Here is a 27,402-nt window from a genome sequence, read left to right as displayed (position 1 = left end):
ATCTTGCTCCTGTTGCCCTTGGGCTCCCCTCTCCTCATCACACAGGACACCATCCTCACCCTGCCCATTATGAGGGCACCACCTCTTGACACCCTGTCTTTAAGCCTCACCTCCAAGAGACTGAACAGCTCATATATAACAAATAGAAACTCTTAGTGCACACCTTAACTACCTGCCCTCCTCTTTCACATCTCAGCCCCCAAAATGTGTCTTTCCTCAGCCATGACCTAAGGCCAGAGCTCTCCCTTACCTCTTTCCTCCAGAGGAGTCTCCACTGAGAAGTGAAGGTCATGACGGAGAAAGCAACCCCCCGAAAGCTGCTCCAGCATTACTGAGTGGCACACAAACCTCCCTCTTCTCATCACCAGGACCCTTCTCCTGCCTGCCTTTGGCTGTTATATCAAACCTAAACCACTCATCTGTCAAAACCCTTCTCCTGCAGTTCTCCCAGACTGCATCACCCAGAGGAGTTTGTCTGGGAGGTTTTTGGGGCCACAATCCCTTACACCAGCAGCTCCCAAGGTTTCTTCATGCTGCCCTGGCTGCTCTCTGCTCCCCTCATCAACTCACAGAGGAGTGGGCCATTAAGTGACATGACCAGGGTTGCCAAAACGTTCAGTGCCAGTGGAGCCACATCTACATCTCCAGGTTTACTCCAGGTACCAGACCATCTCTCAGGCATGCTCAAAAGCTTCTTGCTATCACTACAGAGAAAAGCATCCATGGATTAAGCAAGAGAAACTTCAGAGGTTTACCTAGGTTAACCCAGCAGGTGAGAAGAAAGTCCAGGAGATATGAATTCAAGATGACTGCACAACCACACCTTTGATATGCCTATGGTATTAATCATTGGAACCATCAGTAATAAGTCCTGTCTCCTGTCTAGACTTGGAGGCCATCCCCAGACTGCAGAGTCTGTGAAGCCAGCACAAAAGCCTGCTTGAAAAGTTCTTTTTTTTTGAACATGAAAGAAACTGAGAAAATAAAGATGGGCCCTTTGTTGCAGGACTAGAATTGCAGATAGTCAATTTTCAAGTCCAACATCTATTTTCCCTTCATTTTTCACCAGGCAGAAGTTCTGCCTCTTGCTGGTCCTCAGGACACTCAGTTTAGCAAAGTCTTCTCATTGAGGACCCTGTGTGCAACCCCATACTCAGGACTGCTGGACTTGTGTCTGCCTTCATGTACTAATTCCACTTCTGTGCATCCAGTGTGCCCCATCTGGGGATGCAGATTTAATACATCTAAGTGCCAGGTTCTATGCATTGGCCACAACAACCCCAGGCAGTGCTACAGGCTGGGATCAGAGTGGCTGGAGAGCAGCCAGGCAGAGAGGGACCTGGGGGTAGTGGTTGACAGCAGCTGAACATGAGCCAGCAGTGTGCCCAGGTGGCCAAGAAGGCCAATGGCATCCTGGCCTGCATCAGGAACAGTGTGGCCAGCAGGAGCAGGGAGGTCATTCTGCCCTGTACTGAGCACTGGTTAGGCCACACCTTGAGTCCTGTGTCCAGTTCTGGGCCCCTCAGTTTAGGAAAGATGTTGAGATGCTGGAAGGTGTCCAGAGAAGGGCAAGAAAGCTGGGGAGGGGTCTGGAGCACAGCCCTGTGAGGAGAGGCTGAGGAGCTGGGCTTGCTTAGCCTGGAGAAGAGGAGGCTCAGGGGAGACCTTCTTGCTGTCTACAACTACCTGAAGGGAGGTTGCAGCCAGGTGGGGGTTGGTCTCTTTTCCCAGGCAACCAGCACCAGAACAAAAGGACACAGTCTCAAGCTGTGCCAGGGGTGGTTTAGGCTGAATGTTAGGAAGAAATTCTTCCCAGAATGAAAGATTGGCCATAGGAATGTGCTGCCCAGGGAAGTGGTGGAGTCACCATCACTGGAGGTGTTTAAGAGGAGACTGGATGAGGCACTTGGTGCCATGGTTTAGTTGATTAGATGGTGTTGGGTGATAGGTTGGACTCTGTGATCTAGAAGGTCTTTTCCAACCTGGTTAATCCTATCCTATTCTATTCTACCTGCCATGGACTGAGGGACAAAGCCCTTCAAGTAGCACTTGGTAATGACTGGACTCAATCTTAAAGGTCTTTTCCAACCAAAATGATTCTATGATGGACAGAAGCAAAGGGCTCCTGCTGCTGTAGGGTGAAACCATGTTGGTAAAGATGAGAGCTGTGTATATTAAAAAATGAAAGCAAGTTAAGAATTCCCAAAGGGCTGGAGCTTGAGGCCATCTGCTTGGGAAAGGCAGGAGAGCAGAAATCATCAGAATCATGGACTGGAAACTACCCAGAGGAGTGAGGACAGAAGCAGTGAGAACAGTGACAACACCTGCACAAAGTGACCCAAATCTCAATTGCAGAACAGTGCACACAAGGACTGGGTTGGGACATGGGAGGCTCCTCAGCAGAGACCAAGATCCCAAACACTTCACTCCACACAGACCCATGGGACACAAGATCCCTGAAAACCTTTAACTACCAGAGAGACCAGACCCCAAAACCAAGAGGAGAGGACATAGCCCCCTTTCCAGACCCGTACAAAGGGATCTTCCTTGGCTCTTTAGGGCTGCTGCCACCTGCCTCACCCTGTTTGTCATTTGAACAACCCCACCCCCCTGCTTTTCTTAGGCTGCCTCAGATTTTTCTTCTGCCTCAATTCATCTGGGCTCTGTGCAATGTCACCAGGTCAGTTTGTGCTCCTGCTGCAATTCTCATTTTGTCAGCTTTCCATTTTCCAGAGAGTTGGGGGGATTTTCTCTTTCTTTCCCTTTTTTTTCCCCCCTCCCTCTTCTTTCCCCCAAGTCAAAAATGATTTTGCATAACAGTAATAATGTTAATGGCCCTGCACAGTGCATCCTGATTACAACTGCAGCTGGGGAGAAATAAACATCTCATCTTTGCCCTGCTGTTTATCTACCCACAGCAGAGCCTGCTATCAGGTCAGAACCTGTAATTTCATTAACTTTATCACTCAGACACGCTTGTTGCTGGCTGTCATTATTCAGCACATTGCTCCTGCGTTGTGTTTGCTCTGGGCTTCACTTCAGCTGCTCCGGCACGCGCGGGAGCAGCCTTCCCAGCTGCAGCGCCGCAGAGCCCTGCCTGAGACTTGGGGGGAAAGCTTGGCTCACTGAGCCGTGCCCTGCTTGCCCAAAACCTGCATTTGTGCTGCTCAGCCTCCCAAGCTGGGACTTTACTTTCCATTTTGTTATGTGGCAGAGTCACAGGATCAGAGAATTGTTTTGCTTGGAAAAGCTCTCAAAGGTTGAGTCCAACCATCACCCCAACACCACCGGGGCCATTAAACCATGTCCCAAAGTACCAAGGCCCTACTTTTCTTGAACACCTCCAGGGATGGTGACTCCACCATCCCCTTGAGCAGCTGTTCCAATGCCTCACCACTCTTGCAGAAAAGGAATTTTCCCTGATGTCCAACCTAAACCTCCCCTGACACAATTTCAGGCCATTTCCTCTTGTTCTACCACCTGATATTAGGGACAAGAGATCAACCACCACCTCACTGCCACCTCCTCTTGGGGAGTTGTAGAGAGCCAGAAGGTCTCCCTTCAGTCTATTCTCCAGACAAAGCAACCCAGTTGCCCCAGCCATTCCTCACCAGCCCTGTTCTCCAGACCCTTCACCAGCTTCATTATCCTTCTCTGGGCATGCTCCAGCACTTCAATGTCTTGCATGTAGTGACCTGAACCCAGAATTTAAGGTGCAGCCTCACCAGTGTTCAGTACAGGGGCAGGACCACTTCTTAGGTCCTGCTGGCCACAATTCTACTGATCCAGGCCAGGATGCTGTTTGGCCTTCTTGGCCACCTGAGCACATTGCTGTCAACCAGTGCCCCCAGGTCCTCTTCTGCTAGACAACTTTCCAGCCACCCTGCCCAGCCCAATTCCCTGTCCAACCCTGATGCATGCAGAAGCTCCACATAAGGAACAAAAACCCCACACTCTTCCTCATGGAATGGGCACCTGAGGCCAAACCAGCTGTGTTTCCTAGGAGGAAGCACAGTGTGAACCAGCACAGATTGGAAGGATCAGACCAGGCAAGGCACAAACCTGCCTTGATACAAGGTTCAAAGCCTGACAGCATCACGAGCTGAACTGGTGGGAGTATTTGTGAGCATCTCTCACAGCCTGGGGTAGCCTTGGCCCTGCAGGCAACTTGCAGCCCCAGCTTGTGGGGGGGGGGGGGGTGTGTGTGGATTTTTCAGTCAGTGTAAGAAGTTCTTTATTGCCAATTCCTGAAGCCCTTGGATAGTTTAATATTCTGCCCTAGATCTTGTTTACTATTATGTTCGAAGAGGACTGAATTGCAGTTACTGCTGTCTTCCCCACTCACACAACTCTAAATAATTTATAGAAAAGCAAAACAAAGAAGAGAATATGAAAGAATAAAAGGGGTAAGCTCAGTTAAGATCTATGAAGGCTTTCATTTGCTCATTCTTACTGAGCAGAGGGTTGGGGAAACATCTCTTAACACCCCGGGCCAGGCACCCACAAAGGGGGATGCCAAAAGGGATGCTCAGATCAGCACTCCAGGAGGGCAGATGGACCTCTGGGCACCTCTGTGTTTGTCTGAGCAATGCTAACTGTCACTGTCATAATAGCTTTGTTTAACAGGGGGGAAGAGTAAAAAGCACTTTAAAGGTGGAAGAAACACAACCTCAGCCACCACTTATGACCATCACAAGTGCAAGCACCTGCTTTACACACACAATGTGTCAGCTGGGCTCTCCCTGGCTCCATTGCTCAGAGCTGCAGTCTCCTCTGCAGAGCCTAGAAGAGTCCCTGTCCCCCCCCTGCCCCCCATCCCAGCCACCATGGGTGCTCAGTTTTATCCCACACACTCACAAGAAGGGAGGGGAGGGTTCAGCACTGCCTCAAGAGCCCCTTCCCTGCACAGAGACACCCAGCACATCCTTCCCTCGCCCCTGCTCGCAGTCATTCAGCAATTAGCACTAATGTACTTTGCTTTTGTTTATTCAAATGTGCTTCCCTGTGCAGCGCAGGTGAACAACATTAAATGGCTCCTAATGACATTTCAATAAGCAGAGGTGGGTGGGTGTTGCAGCTTCTGAGAGACAGACTTTAGGAAGGCAGGCAATCAAGTGTGCATTAGCTGAAACACTCTGGGGAAAGCGCTGCTGAAACATCCCCCCCGAATCATGCAGGCGGCCCCGTGCAGCCCATGGTCCCTCCAGCCTCCTTCACAGGCAGTGAGACTGCACCTAGAGCCTGCCTGGTCCTCTCACCCACAGTTCTCCAAGTGCAGAACCACATTGCTTGCAAGCTCAAGTTTCATTTGCAGGTAAGAAACCAACTAAATAGAGTGGCCAGCCTAGGCTGCTTTATGGGGGCTCCCATACTGGTTTCCTCTTAGGGCTCCTGAGTGCTTCCAGTAGAGCACTGAGTCACCACCAGCACCTGTCACCCATGGTTTGGTCCTCTCCTCTCTCAGGAGAGCCTGTGCAGGCTGATAGCAGGTAATGTGCCACCCCAGCTGCTCAGCCCTCTCCACATAGACTCCCCTCTGCTCCCACATACCCAGCACAGCCAGCAACAAGGTGAGATGACACAGTGTGGCCACAGACAACACTGTTGTATCCAACTATCAGCAACTTGCTGTGGCCTTGTTCGACTGCTTTACTCACAGGGACCCCACTGTGACTTTCTTTCTAAGGTGGACAGAGCTCTGGGGATAAGGAACTTCAAAGGGACCCCAGCTCTGTACCTGCAGGGAAGGCACAAAGCATCTGTAGCACCTCACCTGCTCAGGAACAGGCACCTCAGTCCAGGTGCCTAGCAGGGGATTTAACCCTGCCAACAGCAGCATAATCCAATATTGCACCTTACAGGCAATCAGCACCGCAGGGACAGGCAGCAGCCAGGTCCCCCATCCACAGAGCTGCAGAGGCTTCTTTCCAATCTGACCTACAGGTGCTATACAGCACTGCCTGACACACCAAACACCACGGGCAGGAAATGGCTCACAGGGTCAGGATTCATTCATCAGATCCACATGGATTGAGCTCTGTGCTTCTTCCTATCACTGGGTACCACTGAAAAAGGTCTGGCCCCATTCCCCTGACATCCACCCTTTAGATATTGATCAGCTTTATAGATTTGTTGATGCCCATATTCTAGCACTCACCCACAGCAAAAAGCCAGGATGAAACCCAGCACTCCCATCCTGTTGAGGATGAGGAGACACAGCACTGCTGGAGTGGAGCAGCAGGAATGACTGCTTCACACTGCCCTGTGCATGACTCTGCACAAGCCCATGGGAAGAGAGCATCCCCACTCCCTGAGGAAATGCCCACTCAGTTCCCCCAGCCAGGCATCCCCTAACCCACCAGGGCTTTCACAGAACTCTCTGCCACTGACAAGGGACACCACCAAGCCTGAAAGCAGAGCCATCAGCTTCCAGGCTCATTACACAAGGCAGGCTCATGCTGGAGATAGAAGACTGGTTCTGGAAGAGGATGTTGCCAAAGGGATGTGTCAAACCCTACGAACACACCTCTGTGGGGCACGCAGCTCACGCATCCCTCTGGCACCTGAGCCACCATTAAAGCACAGCCAGGAAGTGCTGCAAGACCTGTTCCTTGGAGCTGGCAGCGACAGCTGAGGGCTCACAGGTATGGTGCCTCAGTTTCCCCCAGCACCATCTAAAGGTGATTCCCTTCTCAGGAAGAGCAGCACTAGGACAAGGTCTGCAGCACTACCTCACAGATGAGTGCCGAGGGCCAGAGCCTGGAGAGCCAAGCGCCAGGCCCAGGGACTCTGGATGGAGGAGTCACCCCTCTAGGTGACACTGCACGGGACAGACACCCCAGCAGGGGATGGGGCGAGGGAAGGGGGAGCGAGCAAAGCCACAAACCTTTCTTCTCGTAGTCGGGCTTCTCCTCCCCAGCCCGGCCCAGGCTCTCCAGCGTCCGCGTCACCTGGCTGCCGAACTCATCCTCCCGGGTGCTGGGCTCCGCCCGGCGCGGGGTCTCCTCCTCCTCCTCGTCCTCGTAGTCGTCCAGGATGGGGGTCTCGCGGATGGGCACCCCGATGACGGAGTTGTGGGCCTGCAGGCGGGAGTTGCGGAAGCTCTCTCGGGCCTGGGGGCCCAGCAGCACCGAGGGGATGTAGTGGATCTCGTGGGTGGCCTCGGTGCTGGCGCTCTTCTGCGGGATACGGCGGCGCTTGTGCCAGCGGCGCTGCGCGTACAGAGCCACCATGAAGACCAAGAGGAGCAGCAGCAGCGCGATCAGCCCGCCCTGCAGGCACAGCAAAGGGCAAGGGTCAGGAGACGGGCCAGGAAGCAGAGGGGTGGCTCAGGAGACACTGTGACCAGCAGCCACAGAGCCTCCCTTTTTCCCTCTGAAGCACCTTTTCATCAGCACTCCATGAGGTACACCTGGGTGGGTTCATGGAGCAGCCACCTGTGGGGCAGGATATGACTCACAGGTGGAGCTGAGTGCCAGAGGTAGCTTTTAGGTGGGGGCAGCACAGTGACACCCCTGGCTCAGCTCTGCCCACTCTCCTAGGGACTTTGTTCTTGCCCACACACCCCTTGGGTCCCCCTGGCCCACCCATGTGCACAAAGTCTGTAGCGGGCAAACTCCCCCTCCCACCCTGCACGGGGAGATGAGAAAGGAGGTGATCACATCCTCACCAATTAGGGGAAAACAGCTCATCAAAACAACCCAGCCAGCTACCAGGGAGCAGTAAAGCCTCAGCAGAGACACACAACACTTCACACAAACAAAGGTGCTACAAACTGCACCATGCAACCACCGCTCCCCTGGGCACGGTTAACTCCAGCTCCATCATTTCTGCTTGTGATCTGCCAAAGGTTTCAATGAGACTTTAGCTGCAGACCTGGGGACACAGCACAACATATTACAGACCAAAACCTTCACTGTAAAGCTCTCTTCTTTCCCCACATCCAAACTGTAGTCAATACAAGTCCTACTTACATCACGACATTAAACTGATACAAAACAAATTAACTTCCTAAATCTCTGTATCACAGAATGCCAGGTTGGAAGGCACCCCAGGGATCATCTGGCCCCATCTTTCTAGGTGATAGTGTAGTTGAAATGAGCTGGTCAGCACCCTGTCAAGCCGAGTCTTAAAACTGCCCAGTGTAGGGGAATCCACTGCTTCCCTTGGGAGATCATTCCAATGTCCAGTTTCTCATGAGGAAACATTTTCTTCTGGAGTTCAGTCAGAATCTCCCCAGCAGTAACTGGCACTACTCATAAAATGGGAGCCTCCATCCTCCTGGTAGCCAACCTTTATGTACTGGTCCATAGTAATAAGGTCTCCCCTAACCCTTCTCTTCTCAAGGCTGAACAAACCCAGTCCTCAACCTTTCCTCAGACAGCAGCTCTGCCAGTCCTCTGATCGCTCTTCTGGCCCTCCTCTGGACACTGTATGTCCATGGAGTTGGCCTCTCCTCCCACAGGAGCCAAGCCAGGCTGGGAAGTGCCAAATGGAGCCAGCCCTGCCTCTGCCTGCTCTGGAGGTGAGACTCGGGAGCTGAGCCTGCGCAGGCAGGAGCTGAGCGTGTGCCAGCTTCCAGCCCCCTAATCTCTGCGTCTCTGGAGCAGTTGTATCCCGTGGCAGACAAGCAAAGCAGGGCATGTAAATCAGGAGCAGTGTGAGCAGTTGGGGCTTTGCAGCACGACGTGGAACAGCCAGGGCAGGGAGGGTGTTCAGCTGGCTCTGGGAATGTCACAGCCCAGAGCTCCACAGAGCGTGGAAAACCAGAGCAAGACGTGCAGAGCTTCCCCCTGTGTTCGATACAAAGCACTGTGATGTACCCAGAGCACGGCTCTGACTTGTAAACAAGATCAGCTGTAAAGAGCTGGCATCAAAAATTGCAGCTTGCAGAATGAGTTAGCTGGGAGACAGGCCTCAGGAGCAAAGGAGAGATGCTTCCCTGGACCACCCCAGCACCATGACGTGCTGCAGAAAGGAGCCCAGGACAGCATCTCCCATCAGAAACTCCACATCTCTTCCCCTAAATGAAGCCCAGAGATTCAGAAGGACATTGCTCAGTTTGGCTTCCCTAATGCTGGAATCCTCAGCACAAGAATGTTAACCTTTTTGGTGCAGGACCAGAGGAGGTTTGGATATGCACAAATGATGTGGGGGCTGGAACACCTCTCCTGCAAGGACAGGCTGGAAGAGTTGGGATTGCTTCACCTGGAGAAGAGAAGGTTGCAGGGAGACCTTCTTGTGGCCTTTTAGTATTTAAAGCAGCTGACAAGAAAGATGGGGACAGACTTTTTCACAGGACCTGTTGTGACAGGACAAGGGGTGATGGTTTCAAACTGAAAGAGGGAGACAGACTAGAAAGAAGGAAGAAATGTTTTACATTGGCTCAGGCTGCCTATAGAGGTGCTAGATGCCTGGAACCATTCCAGGTTAGCTTGGACTGGGCTCTTCAGGATTTGATCCAAATGCACCTCCTTGCTGCAGGGGCATTGGAATAGATGACCTCTAGGGGTCCCTTCCAACCCATTCTACATTTGAAGATCTCTCTGCATGGGAGAAATTACACAAAGGCATAAAAGCACAGAGGCTATTACTGTGCCATTCTCCACCATGGCTCAGGAGTGACAGAGCTGGCTCAGGGAATCATAGAAGCACAAAATAGGTTCATCTGGAAAAGACTTCTAAGATCATCAAGGCTAACTAGCAACTTAACCTCACCATGCCCACTAAACCACCTCCCAAAGTGCCATGTCTACACATTTCTTTTGAACACTCCATGGATGGTGACTCCACCACTCCCTGGGCAGCCTGTTGCAATGCCTGACCACTCTCACCATAAAGAGCTAAAGGTTCTTAGTCCAGGCCCTGCTCCTGCATTCTTTGGGGATGAGCTGGAAGCCTCCGCTCTGTCAGCCACCAAGACAAACATCCTCTTGCCACCCAGGAAAGGCTGGGGGTGCCTGTGCCAGCCCCTGGGGCGAGGACTCACGGGCTCAGAGCAGGCAACTTGGTTTCACCACTCTCCTTTCCTCCCTGACTCTGCATGAGCAGCTGTTTAACCATGCCACAGACACCGGGAGAGCTTCCTGGGGAAAAGTCAGGGGGGGGAAACACCTCAAGGAGTCAAACTTTGGAGGCATTCAAGCCAGCCTCATTTTAATCTATTTTTCATGTTAAATTATCCAACTGAGGAAGCAGGAGAGAGAAAGGGGAAGGAAGGGATAATATGAGAAATGTTTTATTTGACAATGTGTCATTGGGAAACTGATTATTTCTGTCTCCAAGCTTTTTAATATTCCCAAACAATGGCCGAGCCGCGCGGGGATTTGGTATTCTAAGGCTGGATTTATAATACTCTGTTCTGCAGTGATAAGAACACGGGCCTTTAATCCTCTGAGCTGTGAACATGCATATTCTCCCACCTAATGTCCTTCCCAGCACGCTCCCCAGTGCCCAGCCCTGGCCAAGAGGGAGCTGCCAGGTGCAGGAGGGTTGCTGAGACCTGCAGGAGAGGGGGAGGAGGATGGGGGAAGGAAGAGAGGTGGTGGGGACAGCCATGTGCATGCAGAACTGCAGGGCTCCTGGCACTGGAGCAAGTGTGTCCTGCAAATCTGCCCACCAGTTCTTTTCCAGCTGGAAAGCAGCAAGGCTGTGAGGTAGGAAATTTGTGAGGTTTAACAAGGCCATGCTCAAGCTTCTTGCACCTGGGTTGAGACAATCCCCAGTATCAACTTAGACTGAGGAAAGAAGGGATGGAGACCAGCCCTAAGGAGGAGGACATGGGAGGTGCTGGTGGGTGAAAAACTGGACATGACCCAGCAACGTGTTCTTGCAGCCCAGAAGCCAACCATGTCCTGGGCTGATCCCTAGCAGTGTGGGCAGGAGGTGGCAGGAGGAGATTCTGCCCCTCTGCTGTGCTCTGCTGAGACCCCCCCTGCAGTGCTGGGGCAGCTCTGGAGTCCTCAGAACAGGACAGACATGGACCTGTCAGAACTGGGCCAGAGGATGCCACAACAATGATCCAAGGGCTGGAAGTTCTCTGTGAGGACAAGCTGAAGGAGTTAGGATTGGAGAAGAGAAGGCTCCAGGAAGACCTTCTGGTTGTCTTTCAGTACTTAAAGAGAGAGATGAGAAAGATGGGGACAGACTTTTTAGCAGGGCATGTTGTGACAAGACAAGGGGTAGTGGTTCTAAACTAAGAGGGAGATTTAGACTAGAGAGAGAGAAGAAATTCTTTATTCTGAGGGTGGTGAGACACTGGCTGAGGTTGATGGGAGGTAGTAGATGCTTTGTCCTTGGAAAGATTCCAGGTCAGGTTGACTGGGGCTCTGAGCAACATGGTCCAGTGGCAGATGTCCCTGCTGACTGCAGGGGGGTTGGACCAGATGACATTGAAAGCTCCCCTCCAACCCAAAACATTCTCTGATTCTAAGATTCTTCGAAGCACAGTAGAAAAACAGATGGAAAAAGCCAGCTCAAAGCCCAAGAGATTGGCTTCTCATATACATTATGAAGACTGCCAAGCTGCCGGCTTGGAGAGCACTCACTGTTTGGGCATCTGCCTGAGATGCTGACTTTCTGAGCAGCAAGAGGATACCTGAACTTCTTCAATCACAAGCCACCACCCTTCCCTACCACAGCAGGGAAAGATGAGGGAGTCCTGGTGCTCCTCTGGACAAACTTCCTTGCACCAGGCTCTGTTCTTTCCTGACTTTACCTGCTCAGCTCTGCTGTCCATAGTGGAGTGGATGTGGTATAGATCTCTGTAGTCCCTCAGCCTTTCAGATTTGCAGTCAAACACAGCAGAACCACAGCAACACAGCCCAGCCACAGTGAGAGTAAGCCCTAATGGTCTACCAGCCACCTCCTCAAAAGGAGGTGAGATCAACAGAAGCTTCCAGGCTGAAGGAGAACACATTTTGGGCTGGGAAAACCTGTTACACCAAAGAACCTCTTCTGCAGGACACAGCAAAACTGGTTTGCCCTGAAGGGAAAAATCCCCCTATTGCCTTTCTAACTTTGAAGTCACTATTGCCCCCACATGGCATCCAAAAGCAAGCTTTGGCTGACAGTCTTATGACTCCCTACCTGCTGCTGAGTGAAACAGGGTGCCCTCAGCCTGGAGCCATGGCTCCAAGGACCCTCATGGAATCACAGAATGTGCTGGGTAGGAAAGAACCCTCAAAGGTTATCTAGTCCAAACCCTGCTGCAAGCCAGGACACCCCCAACTAGATCAGGCTGATCAGAGCCCCATGGAGCCTGATCTTGAACGTTTCCAGGAATGGGGCCTGTGTCTCTTCCACAGGCAACCTGTTCTAGCATTCCATCACCCTCATAAAGAGAGCTTCTTTCCAAGGTCCAACCTAAATCTACCCTGCTCCAGTTTCCAACCATTGCCCCTCACCCTATCACTCCAAGCCCTTCTAAACAGTCCTTCCCCAGCCTTCCTGTAGGCCCCCATCAGATATTGAAATGCTGCTATAAGCTCTCCCCAGAGCCTTCTCTTCTCCAGCCTGAACAACCCCAGCCTGTCTTTGCAGGAGAAGTGTTCCAGTCCTCTGATCATATTCGTGTCCCTTCTCTGGAGCCACTCCAGCAGGTCCATGTCCTTCCTGTGTTGAGGACTCCAGAGCTGGACACAGCAATCCAGAAGTCCTCTCAGCAGAGCAGACTGGCAGAATCCTTTCTCCCCATCTGCTGGCCACACTTGTTTTGATGCAGCCCAAGATGCCAGTGGCCTTCTGGGCTGCAAGTGCACACTGCTGGCTCATGTCCAGCCTCTCCTCCACCAGCACTCCCAAGTCCTTTTCTGCTGGGCTGCTCTCAATCTCATCATCCCCCAGCCTGTACTGAGGTAATTAAACAGCAGAACAGCTTACCAAGGGCTGCAGCAGATTATCCATCACTGTCAATTGGCCTTTAAAAATTTTTATTTCTTTATTTAAATCTAGCATGGTTGCCTTGAGCAGAGCTCTGTGTCATTTCAAATGACAAATAAAGGCTTCTGGGACTCCTTGCAACCTGTGAAGCACTTGAGGGCACAGCAGGTGACCCCACAGTCCCTTCTAGGGTTATGAAGGTGGTTAAGGGAATAGAACATCTCCCTCATGAGGAAAGGCTGAGGGACCTGGAGCTGTTTAGCCTGGAGAAGAGAAGGCTGAGAGGTGATCTGATCAATGTCTACAAATACCTCACAGTCTCAAGAAGATGGGGCCAGGCTCTTTTCAGTGGTGGCCAGTGATAGGACAAGGGGCAGCAGACAAACTGGAACCACCACCTCAACGTGATCCCTGAGCTAGGCTGCCCAGAGAGGTTGCAGCATTTCCTTCTCTACAAGCTGTTAACTGCCCCAGATGTGCTCCTTTGTGGTCTGCCCTAACTGACCCCGCTTTAGCAGTGAGGTGGGATTCAGTGATCTCCAGACCACCCTTCCAACCCCTACCATTCTGTGATTCTGGTCTTCCACTGCCCCAGTTTTGTCTTACTCATATTCCAACTCCAAAGCAGCTCACCTCCCTTTCAAGCATTTCATCCCCTCTCAGGTCAACCCAGATGCTGCCACCAGACCCTGCACACCAGGTAAGGCAAGCCCACCCACCAGCACAACAAAGGAGAGGTGCCACCAGCACGGGCCAAACCTTGGACCTCTGGAGGTCAGCACACAAAGCTCTCCTGGCTCATCCCCACCATTGCCAGGGGCTGTACTAAAGCAGAGCTCAGGGAGCAGGTGGAGCAAACACTAGCAGCAGGTTTCAGCCAGGCTGCTAATTTGAGCCAAGGGATTTTTAATTCATTTCAACTAAAAGTGCTGGCAAATGGCAGCATGGAGGGACCCTACCAATGCCATTTCACCAGCCACAGGCTTGCTCCCAGGCACAGATCTCCTGAGGCCACCTCCCAGGGCAAACCTTAACCTGAGCTGGGATCACCCACATGAGCTGTTGTAACAGTGTCTGAACTGGCAACCAACACTCTCAGACAACCCTCTGCTGCAGCCAAACCTGGGGAAGATACCCACCAGTGCCCAGGCTGGCCAGGGGCAGTCCCAGGTCTATCTATTCTCTCCTTCCAAGCCCCACCAGCAGTCCTTTCATCAGGCCAGACTGCACTGCAGGACCTCCACACCCCAACTGAGCAGCGTTCAGGACAACTTAGGAAGAAAAATTGCACATTTAACATGTTGTGTCCTGCTTCTTCCCTGCCCACATCAAACCTTTGCACCACAGCAGCTTCTCCCCAGGGCTCCTGTGACTTATTGCTGCTTTCCTCTTTGCTGCACCTCTCAGCTTAAATGTTTCTTCTGTGGATCTTAATTAACATGCTGTTTGCACCTCCTTTCAGATCATTAATGATGAAAAATAAGGGCTGATCTCTGCAGACACCTCTCAATCTTCCCTTGCCTGCACACCACCATTCATCATGACCTCCTCTGCACCCTGGAGCTTCTTTGCCCTCCTGGGGCCCGGGAGGACATACCTCAGATGCACATCATCCCTCCAGCTTTAAAGAGTGAGCAGGGCTGGGGAGAAGATCATTTGTTTAGGTTGGAAAAGGCATTTAAGATCAGAGTCCAACCATTAACTCAGCACTGCCAAGCTCACCGTGTCCCTCAGCACCACATCCACACAGCTTTTAAGTCTCTCCAGGAATGGGGACTCCACCACTGGCCTGGAAAGCCTATTACAGAGCTTGACAGCCCTTGCAGGGAAGAGCAGGCAACAGCCCACCCCTGTCCATGAATCACAACCACCCTCTGACAGCACATAGCCTTATATGCTGAATCAGCAAATGAGCCCATGGCAGGAAATTGAGGCAGAGCATGACCAAGGTCAGCCAGCAAGGCAGCATGCAGCTGGCTGGGGTGTACAACCATTAGTGTGCCACACTACCAAGGCCACTTAGCAGCAGCCTGGGGACTCTCCCCCTCTACACCACTGTCATGAGACCTCACCTGGAGTGATGTGTCCAGTGCTGGAGCACCTATAACAGGAAAGACCTGGATGAGCTGGAGCTTCCAAAGAAGGGCCATGAGGATGATCAGAGGGCTGGAGCACCTCTCCTATGAGGACAGGCTGAGAGAGTTGGGGTTGATCAGTTTGGAGAAGAGAAGGTTCTGATGAGACCTTATTGTGGCCTTCCAATACCTGAAGAGGGCTACAAGAAAGCTGAGGAAGGACTCATTAGGGTGTAGGACAGTGATAGGACTGGGGGGAATGGAACAAAACTAGAAGTAGGTAGATCAGATTGGATGTTAGGGAGAAGTTCTTTCCCATGAGGGTGGTGAGAGACTGGCACAGGTTGCCCAGGGAGGCGGTGGAAGCCTCATCCTGGATGCTTTTAAGGCCAGGCTGGATGTGACTCCAGGCAATCTGATCTAATGGAAGGTGTCCCTGCCCAAGGCAGGGGGGTTGGGACTGGATGATCCTTGGGGTCCCTTCCAGTTCTGTAAACCATGTCCCCAAGCACCTTGTCTAGACACTCTTTAAACATCTCCAGGTTGTTATTCAAACCCTGCCCTGAGCAGCCTGTTCAAGGCCTTAAAAGCCTTTCAGGGTAGCAATTTTTCCTCATGTCCAGCCTAAACCTCTCCAGGCACAACTTGTGGCCATTTCCTCTTGTCCTATTGTTTGATACTTTGGAAGACAGACTGATCCCAACCTGGCTCCAGCATCCTTTCAGGAAGTTGCAGACAGCTAGAAGGTCTCCTCTCAGCCTCCTCTTCTCCACACTAAACACCCCCAGTTCCCTCAGCTGCCCCTCACCACACCTCTTCTCCAGGCCCTTCACCAGCTCGGTTGCCCTCCTCTGGACCTGCTCCAGCCTCTCAATGTCCTCCTTGAGAGCAAGAGCCCCAAAGCTGACCGCAGGCTTCATGTGGCCTCACCAGTACCAGGGTTAGGGAGGAAGCAATGAATGCCAAGATTAAAAAAAGAAGTAAAAATGCATTTTAAAAGACACTCCTGAGAGATCTGGATCTGATCCTCCTCTCCAAACCACTCGACCTCACCTCTCCATAGAAGCCAGCAATGATACAGGGTAAATCTGCTACAAAATAGAGCATTTTCTCCTTACATGCTTCAAATCCCCCTTCGAGCACCGCTTCTCCAAGGTGCTTAACCACATGCTTAACTTTAAATGGGGGTTTAATTCCCATTGCAGTCCCCGAGACTCCAGCACACGCCTCAGCACTTTGCTGAGCAGGGATGGCTGCTTCAATTGTGACCTGAAGAGAACTTACTAAGCCTTTTCCACCCCCCTGCTTTCCACAGCTCCTAAAATACCATCAAGCTCCAGCAATGGTTCTCAGAATCACAGAGTGGTTTTGGGTTGGAGGAGATCTTAAAGATCATCTAGCTCCAGCCCCCTGCCACAAGCAGGGACACACGCTTGTGGCAGGGGTGGTGGAGTCACCGTCCCTGGAGGTGTTCAAAAGGGGATTGGATGTGGCACTTGGTGCCATGGTTTAGTCATGAGGTCTGTGGTGACAGGTTGGACTTGGTGATCTTTGAGGTCTCTTCCAACCTTGGTGATACTGTGGTGCCACTAGAACAGGTTCACTCCCAGTTTCTTCCAGCCTGCCCTTGAACACCTTCTAGGGAGGGGGCATGCACAACCTCCCTGGGCAACCTGTTCCAGCATCTCACCACCCTCACTGGAAAGAATTTGTTCCTAATATCCAGTCTAAATCTGCCTTCCTAGAGCTTCAATTCATTCCCTCTCATCCCATCACTACAAGCCCTTGTAAAATGTCCCTCCCCAGCTCTTCTGTAGCCCCTTCAGCTACTGAAGGGCTTCTCTAAGGTCTCCCTAGAAGAGCATTGTCTTCTCCAGGCTGAAGAGCCCCAGCTCTCTCAGCCTGTATCCATAGAGATGCTCCAGCCCTCTAATCACTTCTATGGCCTCCCCTCGACTCACTCCAGCAGTTCACTGACAGGGTGCTGCCTTCTCTTGGTGTTATCATAACCACATCACCCAGCCCTGGCCCAGAGCTGACAGCACTTACAATCCACCTTCTCTGCATGGGTTTATAGTGGTGTAAGGGAGTGCAGGATGTGGCCCAGGGGACTGAGAGGAAGGGTTCCCCCAGGCTTGCTCTGTGCAGATCCATGACACAAGGATGCTCTGCTTGCCACGTCACATGTACATGCAGGGGGCATAAATTTAATAGCATATACAGTCCTGCAAAGTCTAACACAGGCAGAGGAGAGTTACAACTGCTGTGGGAACCATAACTTCAACATCTCTGACTCTTCACCTCAAAAAAAAAAGAGAGAACTAACAAGTCAGACAAAAAGCCACATTCCCACATCACTTTATTTCATAGTAGTAGTAGTATCAGTCAGGGTTGGAAGGGACCACAAGGATCATCTAGCTCCAACTCCCCTGCCATGGGCAGGGACACCCCACACTAGATCAGCCTGGCCAGAGCCTCATCCAGCCTGGGCTTAAACATCTCCAGGGATGGGGCCTCAACCACCTCCCTGGACAACCCATTCCAGGGCTTCACCACTCTCATGGGGAAGAACTTCCTCCTCACCTCCAGCCTGAATCTCCCCACCTCCAGCTTCATTCCATTCCCCCCAGTCCTATCACTACCTGAGATCCTGAGAAGTTCCTCCCCAGCCTTCTTGTAGCCCCCTTCAGATACTGGAAGGCCACAATAAGGTCAACTCAGAGTCTTCTTTTCTCCAGACTGAACAGCCCCAACTCCTTCAGTCTGTCCTCATAGGAGAGGTGCTCCAGCCCTCTGATCATCCTCGTGGCCCTTCTCTGGACACCTTCCAGCACTTCCAGATCCCTCTTGTAATAGGGGCTCCAGAACTGGAGGCAGTACTCCAGGTGGGGTCTCACCAGAGCTAAGCAGAGGGGGAGAATCCCCTCCCTTGACCTGCTGGCCACACTTCTCTTGCTGCAGCCCAGGCTCTGGTTGGCTTTCTGGGCTGCAAGTGCACACTGAGAGCTCCTGTTGAGCTTCTCCACCCCCAGCACCCCCAAGTCTCTCGCCTCAGGGCTGCTTTCCAGCTAGTCCCTGCCCAGCCTGGATTTGTGCCTGGGATTGCCTCAACCCAGATGCAGGACCCTGCCCTTGGTCTTGTTGAACCTCATGAGGTTGGCTTGTGCCCACCTAGCCTGTCAAGGTCCCTCTGGATGGCACCTCTTCCCTCCAGCCTGTCTGCTGCACCACACAGCTTGGTGTCAGCAGCAAACTCGCTGAGGGTGCACTCAAAGCCACACTGAGTTTTGTTTCGCTGTTTCATCCAAGGATGGCAAGGAAAAGGAGTGAACCTGCCAGTCAGCCTTTCTGCACCGTTCAGACATGCAGTGAGGTGTTCCAGGAGCTGTTTACTTGAATGGCCTCCCAAACACACAATCCTCAATCACCCCCAACACGCCTGCAGATCCCGAGCTGCCCATCGTGCCTGGGTAACAACTCAAAGTGACTTCTAATCCATTTTTATGATACACACATAAAGAAAAAAGGGGGCATTTATTTACAGTGAACTGAAAGAGGAGGGTTGGAGGTGATTTTTATGAAGCACCTGATTGCCAGCTCTCTTTAAAGCCCAAGTGCAGATTGAATACATTGGGATTTTAATGGGCGCTAAACGGCTCACCTCCGCCGCTGCCCGGCTAACCCCCAGCCTGCCCTCCCCCAGGGAGCACTTTAAAATGCAGAAGGTCTCCTGTGGTCATGCTCATGTTTCCCTAATGTGGGCAGGCTGCCTGAGTGCAAAGCTGAGACAGAAACAAAAGCTGTTTGGTTTTCCCAAGGAGTTTCAGTTCGCCATCCCCTCCCCCCTGCCAGAGACCCATGGCACACGTTCCTCTCGCTCAGCTCATCTACACCCTGCATCAAAACTGCACTTTAGCCAAATTCTAAGGGAAGGGAAAATTCACTTGGAGTTGAGAATGAACCACTTTGCTTTTCAAAAGGTCACCACACACAGAGTAAGTCTTTTCCAGCACCAGAGACGTTTCACAGGCAAGGACCACCACATATTGCAGATTAGGAGAGCCCAGAGCTGTGCCAACACACAAAGCATCTTAGAATAGAATTAACCAGGTTGGAAAAGACCTTGGAGATCATCAAGTCCAACACCATCTAATCAACTAAACCATGGCACCAAGTGCCTCATCCAGGCTCTTCCTAAACACCTCCAGGGATGGTGACTCCACCACCTCCCTGGGCAGCACATTCCAGTGGCCAATCACTCTCTCTATGAAGAATTTCTTCCTAACATCCAGCCTAAACCTGCCCTGGCACAGTCTGAGACTGTGCCCTCTTGTTCTGGTGCTGGTTGCCTGGGAGAAGAGACCAGCCCCCACCTGCCTACAGACTCCCTTCAGGGAGTTGTAGACAGCAAGAAGATCTCCCCTGAGCCTCCTCTTCTCCAGGCTAAACACCCCCAGCTCCCTCAGCCTCTCCTCACAGGGCTATGCTCCAGACCCTCCTCAGCTTTGTTGCCCTTCTCTGGACACCTTCCAACACTTCAACATCTTTCCTAAACTGAGGGGCCCAGAACTGGACACAATTAAACATGGGAATGCAATTAAATATGGGAATAAAGGCAAGTCCCTCAAAAGCAGCAAGCACAGAGCCATCATCCACCTAGTGTCCTTCTCTGTTGTGTATTTAGATTAGAGCCCAAACCCTGACCACCCACAGGGAGCTGGCTTGGATGAAGAGCATCCCAATGGCCAGCTGCCCTGCCCTGCAGCAGCATTACAGCAAAGGTAACCTCTGCTAGGGGAAGGGAATCCACCCAATATCAGAGAACACCAAAGAGGCTGTGTGGCCATAATACCTTCCCAAATGAAAGAGAAGAGCAAGGAAGCCCTCCGAGGTGCAGTTTTTATCTTGGTTTCACTGAAATCACTAGGAACAGCAGCTTGACCCACACTTGCTTTGCCTGAGGCTAGTGAGAAACATGTCCCTGCCCCACCTCACCTTCCTGCAGAGCCTCCCATCTTACAGGTGGTCACTTGGGGGATCCTCAATCAGAACACTTCAACAACCTCTGGATTTGCACCTTGGGCTCATGGGACTGGTTGTCCCTGGCTGGGTGCAAAGTGCCCTACCCAGCAGACCATTTCTGTTTGACTGCTGCCTACAGGAACATCTTATAGGAGTTTTGTAGACTGTCCTGAGCTGTGTAATAAGTTCTGCCCACCCAGGTGGGCCATCCACCAGAACTGAATCCAGCAGGATGTCCTTGGCTGTGCTGGTCAAGCCAAACCACTTTGTGCTTTCTGGGGCTGTTTTTATCAGGTTCACACTTCACCCATTGCCCAAGGGAGGCCACAAACATCTCCAGAGCTTCTGCCCAAGCAGAAACATCCAGTATTAATTTTAGCATCTGGTGGAGAAACCAATTTGATGGTCAGCTGGCCTGAGGAACAGAACAGGATGGTATTAGAGCAAAAATCATCTGGAAGTGCCACAATGAATCACAGAACCATTTAGGTAGGAAAAGACCTTTAAGAGCACTGAGTCCTACTGTGAACCCAGTACTGCCAAGTCCATCACTAAGCCATGTCCCTCAGCACCAGCACAAAGCAGGGATGCAGCTGAGCTCACTAATCAAAAGAAAAGACTAAAACACAGAAGCTGCACAGCTTTTAGGAGCCTGTGCCTCAGGCTTATTTCAGATCCCCTGAGTGACCACCCACAAATCTCAGCACCTCCACCACTCCATGCTCCCCACAAAACACAGGGCAGGTCCTACCTTTGCTCCCACTCCTTCTTTATCAAGTGATACACAAGAGGAAACGATCTCAAGCTGCACCAGGGGCATTTAGGTTGCACACGAGGAACAATTTCCTCCCCAACAGGGCTGTCAAGGCCTGAAACAGGCTGCCCAGGGCAGCAGCAGAGTCCTCTCTCCCACATGGATTTAAAAGCTGTGCAGATGTGGTGCTGAGGGACTTGGTTTAGTGCTGACCTGGCAGTACTGGGTTAATGGTTGGACTTAATGATCTTCAAGGTCTCTTCCAACCTAAACAGTTCTGTGATTCAACACTTCCCTTTGCTTTGCTTGGACAGGGTGCTTGTAGCCAGTAGGGGGTTGGTCTCTTCTCCCAGGCAATCAGCACCAGAACAAGAAGACACAGTCTCAAGCTGCACCAGGGGAAGTTTAGGCTCAAGGTGAGGAGAAAGTTCTTCCCAGAGAGAGTTGTTAACCACTGGAATGTGCTGCCCAGGGAGGTGGTGGAGTAACCATCCCTGGAGGTGTTCAAGAGGGGATTGGATGCAGCACTTGGTGCCATGGTCTAGTAAGCATGAGGTCTTGGGTGACAGGTTGGACTTGATGACCTTTGAGGTCTTCTCCAACCTTGCTGATTCTGTGACAGCAAGGCACAAGATCATCTCCCAGGACACGTGTACACAGCTTATGTCTGTGGCACCCAGAGCCACCCCAGCCTCGAGTGGCAATGACCTTGGAGCCTCCTGAAACCACAGCCATGGCAGGATACCTGAAGCACCCAGGTGCTTCTCATCCTTTCCAAACAAAGGCTTAACACACGCAAGGTCTCACATTAGGAGGATGATTACAACATCTACCAGCAGAGCATTCACCAGCAAGCAATGAAACATAATTAAAAGTAAAGAACACTTGTCAGATAAATGAGTTCTATGTTCTGCTGTTGCAAAAGTACCTTTCTTGGTTGGTTAGCTTTTTTTTTTCCTCCCCATAATTGTGTTTATCTGCATCCTCACTAATTTAAGGGGGGGGGGGGAAAAAACCCCACCAAGCAAGCCTTCTGTTAATTCTCAGTGGATCTTAGAAGCATTAGTGCAAATTAATGCTGCTCCCACTGTATATTCTGCATAGATTAAAAATACATTAATCTAATAAAAGATGCACAGCTCCGGATGAGGGAACATGAACACAATTCACATCCTGCCTCCAGCCTCCAAGTGCTGGTGAGTGACATGCTACAGCATCCTTTCTGCTCAATTAACCAGCCAGCTTCTGGGGGCTGCCACATCTTGTAGGCTTGGCCAGAAAAGGTGGCAAAACGCTGAGTAAAATTCAGCAAAGCGTTCAGGAATCATAAAATAGAATAGGTTGGAAAAGACCTTTGAGATCGAGTCCAAGCCATCACCCAACACTGATCAACTAAACCATGGCACCAAGCACCCCATCCAGTCTCTTCCTAAACAACTCCACCACCTCCCTGGGCAGCACATTCCAATGGCCAATCTCTCTTTCTATGAAGAACTTCTTCCTAACATTCAGCCTAAACCTCCCCTGGAACAGATTGAGACTGTGTCCTCTTGTTCTGGTGCTGCTTGCCTGGGAGAAGAGACCAACCCCCACCTGGCTACAACCTCCCTTCAGGTATCTGTAGACAGCAAGAAGGTCTCCCCTGAGCCTCCTCTTCTCCAGGCTAAGCAACCCCAGCTCCCTCAGCCTCTCCTCCCAGAGCTGTGCTCCAGACCCCTCCCCAGCTTTGTTGCCCTTCTCTGGGCACATTCCAGCCACTCAACGTCTTTCCTAAACTGACTTACAGAATGCTAGGGGTTGGAAGGGACATCCTAAAGATCACCTAGTCTAAAGCAGGATCATCTAAGGCAAGTCACACAGGAACACATCCAGATGGGTTTGGAATCTCTCCAGAGGAGACAACTCCACAGCCTCTCTGGGCAGCCTGCTCTGGGGCTCCAGCACCCTCACAGTAGAGATGTTTCTCCTCATGTTGAGGTGGAACCTTCTGTGTTCCAGCTTATACCTATTGTTCCTTGCCTTATTACTGAGCACCACTGAAAAGAGATTACCACCTTCATCTTGACACCCACTCCTCAGATGTTTAGCCCAACACCTCCTCCAAGCCCCTCTGATGGTGCATGCTGCTGCTCTGTGCAAGGTGGAACAATGAAAAGAAAGAGGCTGAAAAAGGGATTTAGAATTTATTCATGGGCTCTAAAAATAGTTTCATAGAATCACAGATTGCACTGGGCTGGAAGGGACCTCTAGAAGCTATCTAGGCCTAAGCCCCTTGCAGTCAGCAGGGACATTCCCAGCTAGGGCAGGCTGCTCAGAGCTCCATCAAGCCTGACTTTGAATGTCTCCAGGGATGAAGCCTCCACCACTTCCCTGAGTAATCTGCTCTAGTGTTCATTCCATGACCCTCATAGTAAAGAACTTCTTCCTCATGCCCAATCTAAATCTACCTTGCTCTAGTTTGAAACCATTCTCCCTTGTCCTATCACTACCAGCCCTTGGAAAGTTCCTCTCCACCTTTCTTGTGGGTGCCCTTCAGATATTGAAATGCTGCTACAGAGCCCCATCCTTTATGGAGCAAGGGGTTGATGGGAAGATGCTGTTGTGCACACAGGAACTGAGGTGAAGGGATCTTTCTGTTATTGGTGGGGGTCATTTTAAAGGCTTATTGCTGCTGCCAGAGCTGGCAGCTGCTTTGGGAAGGATCCAGCCCATTGTGTAACAATTCTGCCTGCCCCTATTTAAAGTGTAAATATTTCAGCAGAATGAAACTCTTCCTGAAAAGCAGCACCACAAAGCAGAGCTTACCAGGGGTGGTGGGAGGGTACTCAAACACACCAAGAGGGATAAAAGCTCCAAGAGCATTCCCATGGAGCAGTTGGCATCTCTGCAATTCTGGCATCACAACCCACACCACAGAACTCACAGCCTGCAGCCCTGCCCTAAGAGGGAGGAGAGCTTCCACTGGTACCCGGGGCACTGCACAGCAGGAAGAGAATAAAGAGTTTATCAATTTGCACACAGGCAAGCTGAGAAATGCACACATCCCCCTCCCATGCATCACAGGGCAGGCAAATCCAAGATGCTCATTTAAAGATCAAAAAGCTCAGCAAGTCCACAAATCATCTCCTCTCCCACACCACCACAGCCATTCCCATCAGGTTATTAAGAGTCCAGTTAAGTACAGCACTTAACCATACACTTAACTCCCATTGACTTCACCAGGACATTGCACATACATAAAATTTATTAAGTGTTTCAGGGCTTTCTTGTCTCCTTGCCCAAGAACACAGAGTTCCCCTTAGGCAGCCCATGTGTGATGCCTCCACACCACCTCAGGGCTCTGTGCAGTGCAAAACCAAACATACAGGGCCAGGGGTTTGCCTCCCATACAGAATCATAGCATGGTTTGGGTGGGAAAGGACCTTTCAAGGTCATCTATTCCAACCCCCCTGCAGTCAGCAGGGGCACCTGTAACTAGAATAGGTTGCTCAGAGCCCCAGACAACCTGACCTGGAATGGTTCCAGGGATGGGACATCTACCACCTCTCTGGGCAACCTGGGAAGGGTCTCACCACCCTCAGCACGTGTCCTCATTCTGTCTAGCCTGAATCTCATCTCTTATTTTGAAGCCATCACTCCTTGTCACCTTGCAATAGGCCCTGCTTGACAGCTCCCACACTCGCTGCTGGCACACCCATGGGTGCACAGAACCCTTTTTTGTTCCCCAGCATGTCAGACCACACTCAGTCACCACATCAAAACCCAGCTATGTGTTCACTCAGCCCTCTTGCTGCATTGATGGGAAGCCAAGAATATCAAAGGAAGGGAACTCACCAGTTTTGCTTCACTCGCTTGTTTCCAAGAGTGCTTGGAAAAGATGAGCCCAGCTACCTCCTTGCTGGCAAGGCTGAGCTGCAAGTGGGAAGCACTGGGCATCCCACTGCCAGACTGGGAGGGGAAGAGCTGAGCTTGCATCTCCCAAGGGGCTTTTTTTCCATCCCTGAGGTGCATCCAGAGCAGCTTCAGCTCTGGAGAGCTCTGCACACCCAGAGGACAAATCCTCATCCCAAAGGATCTGCAGCTTGAGGCTTCTGCAATTCAAGTCTCACTTTTTCTGTGTGGATACAGGACATCAGAGATGGTGAGAGCAGAGTAGGTGGCAGACATCAGGGCTTCTACCTACATCTGTAGGGTGCTGTAGCAAGGAGACTCTGAACAGGTACTAAGATGCCAGTACTTCCACAAGGGCATTTACCAGCACACTTGGAGGAAGAATCACTGATTTTAAGCCCAGCGTAGCTGCAGGCAGAGGCTTTGAAGCCACTCCTAGTGGGGTGGGTGCATGGAGAAGCAAGGACTCCTTCCCAGATGGAGAAAAGATGGAAGGACACTGCTATTACAGCCCAGGTGCACCATGCTATGATGGTCCATGCTGGGAAGGCTGCAGCCCCCCTTCCCTACCTAGCAGCAGCTGAGAAAGTGCTGGGTTGGAACTGGGAAAGAATTCATTTCAATTAACCATGCTGGGGGCACCAAACAAAACCAATTAATTCTGCCCATGTGAAAGCTGATTAGCTGGGATAGCTTGGTAAATGGATAATAACAGCCTAATAACCCCCTCCTGTCCCCATCCCTGCAGCTGCCACCATCGAGCTTCTGACACTGTCACCAGTGTAACTGCAGCACCTGTAAGCAATCCTGGAGTGAATCAGCCACCAATGTCCCCAGCAGAAGCAGGCAGGGACTGGGTGAGGAGGGTGCTACAGAGCCAGTCTGACACCCAGTTGTCTGCTCCCAGCCTTCTGACAACCCACAGCAGCATCCATCATGCCTGAGCTCCGTGGCACTGGCCTCTGGGACATCTCATCTCTGTTCACCCACTGAGATCCCAGCAGGGACTTGGTATGGCCAGTCCCAGCCACGTGGTTGGGTGCTCAGCTGAGGACCAGTAACTCATTAATGCAAACAGGCTGCAAGCAGGGCTCCATGCAATGTGTTGTAGTTTGAGCTGGGTGCCCCCCTGGTGCATTCACTTCCTGTGTCCAGAAGTCCAGCCCAGGGGGATGGACACAGGAAATTGTGTATTTCCTACCATAATTCTTTGCACCACTATAAGATCCAGTGCGGGGTCTGGCACTTCCTCTTTCCTTCCCTCTCCGAGACTTGGTAACTGGGGGAGAGATCTCCCAGCCATGGGCCTGATTAGGCCCAAGGCCACAGGGGGATGGGCAGTCTCAGGCCTGGCCAGCTGAGACTAGCCCAGCAGAGGGAGGGGGAAGAAGGAGCCCTGGGGGTTTTGCATGCACCCTCAGGTGGGGATGGGATCTTTCTTTGTCACTGCGCTTTGGGTTTTCTGTAACATTCACCGCTTTCTATTTAAACTTTCATCACTTTTGCAATCCATTTGCCTGAGTCGTTATTTCTGCCTGTGGTGGGGAGGGGACCTGCCCCAACCCATTACACAATGAAAGCTGCTTCCATAGCCCCCAAGATCTCCTTTGGGCCCCTAAGAAAGGCTCTGCAAGGCAGCCCTGGGCTGGGGTTCCCAGCTCTCCAGCCCTCTCTTCTCCCTGTGGCTGTTGTTACCTTGCTTTTAATTCCACTATTTAATTTCACCATCCTTCCCCCTCAACTTCTGCCTTGTGACAGGCTCCCACCCTGCCTGGCCTGGGGACAGGGTCACAGAAATGATCTGAGCACTGGAGCACCTCTTCTGTGAGTAATGGGTGAGAACTAGAGTTCTGCAGCCTGAAGAAGAGAAAGCTTCAGGGAGACCTTCTTGTGGCCCTTCAGGGCTTAAAAAGCCCAAAAAGAAAGATGAGGACAGACTTCTTAGCAGGGCCTGTTGTGACAGGGCAAGGGGCAATGGCTTAAACTAAAAGAAGGACATTCAAACTAGAGAGAAGGAAGAAGTTTTTGACACCAAGGGTGATGAGACACTGACCCAGGTTGCCCAGAGATGTGGGAGATGCCCCATCCCTGGAACTATTCCAGGTGAGGTTATGTGGGGCTCTAAGCAACCTGCTGTAGTGGCAGGTGTCCCTGTGCTCATTGCAGGTAAGTCAGACTAGATGGCCTTTAAAGGGCCCTCCCAACCCAACCCATTCCATGATTCTCTGCTAGAGGGCAGATACACCAAGGCACTGGGGTTAATGGGCAGGGGAGAGCTCTATACCTCCACCCCACAACAGTCCAACAAACTACTCCTGCTTTAAGCATGCCCCACCATCCTAGGCATGGGATGGGCAGCTCCTGGAGCCGTGCTGAATGCTCAGGGAGTTAAAACATGGGGATGGCAATAAACAGCAGAAGACAGGGAAATACAACACAAAACCTTCCTACCTTCTTCTGCATTCCTTCTTCCATCAGGTTCCCAAGTCGCTCTGAATACCACCACAGCCTCAGAGCCTGACCCTTTGGGTCTCTGCCAAGAGGCAACCGCTGGCTGGGGAGCTGGTGGCAGGAATTTCTCAGTCTGCTCTCTTTCCCTTCCCCTCAGCTGGAAAGTGTCAGTTAGCTCAAGCCCCCTTTCCACTTGGGCATCTTTGGTGAAGAGTGAGCTCCAAGCCAAATCGTGTGCAGACATAAACCAAAAAGGCCTCAATGCCACTGCCATCCCCTAATCAAATCTCCTTCTGCTAATTTGACAGGCCTGCCTTGAAAAATCTAAAT

The 27,402-nt window shown here is 51.5% G+C and overlaps 1 protein-coding gene across 1 annotated transcript in view; it reads right to left on the bottom strand.

Moving 5' to 3' along the window:
• ASTN2 (astrotactin 2) overlaps positions 1-27,402 on the bottom strand; it is a 423,548-nt gene that overhangs the window by 297,451 nt on the left and 98,695 nt on the right. The window contains exon 3 of the mRNA XM_054174585.1: positions 6,887-7,271. Within this exon, the coding sequence (XP_054030560.1) occupies positions 6,887-7,271 (385 nt within the window). The remainder of the gene's footprint in view (positions 1-6,886; positions 7,272-27,402) is intronic.

The sequence above is a fragment of the Dryobates pubescens genome, chromosome 29, assembly GCF_014839835.1.
Source record: "Dryobates pubescens isolate bDryPub1 chromosome 29, bDryPub1.pri, whole genome shotgun sequence".
NCBI classification, from domain to species: domain Eukaryota; kingdom Metazoa; phylum Chordata; class Aves; order Piciformes; family Picidae; genus Dryobates; species Dryobates pubescens.
The sequence above is the reverse complement of the archived record's forward strand: the minus strand, read 5'-3'. Positions and strand labels throughout refer to the sequence as shown.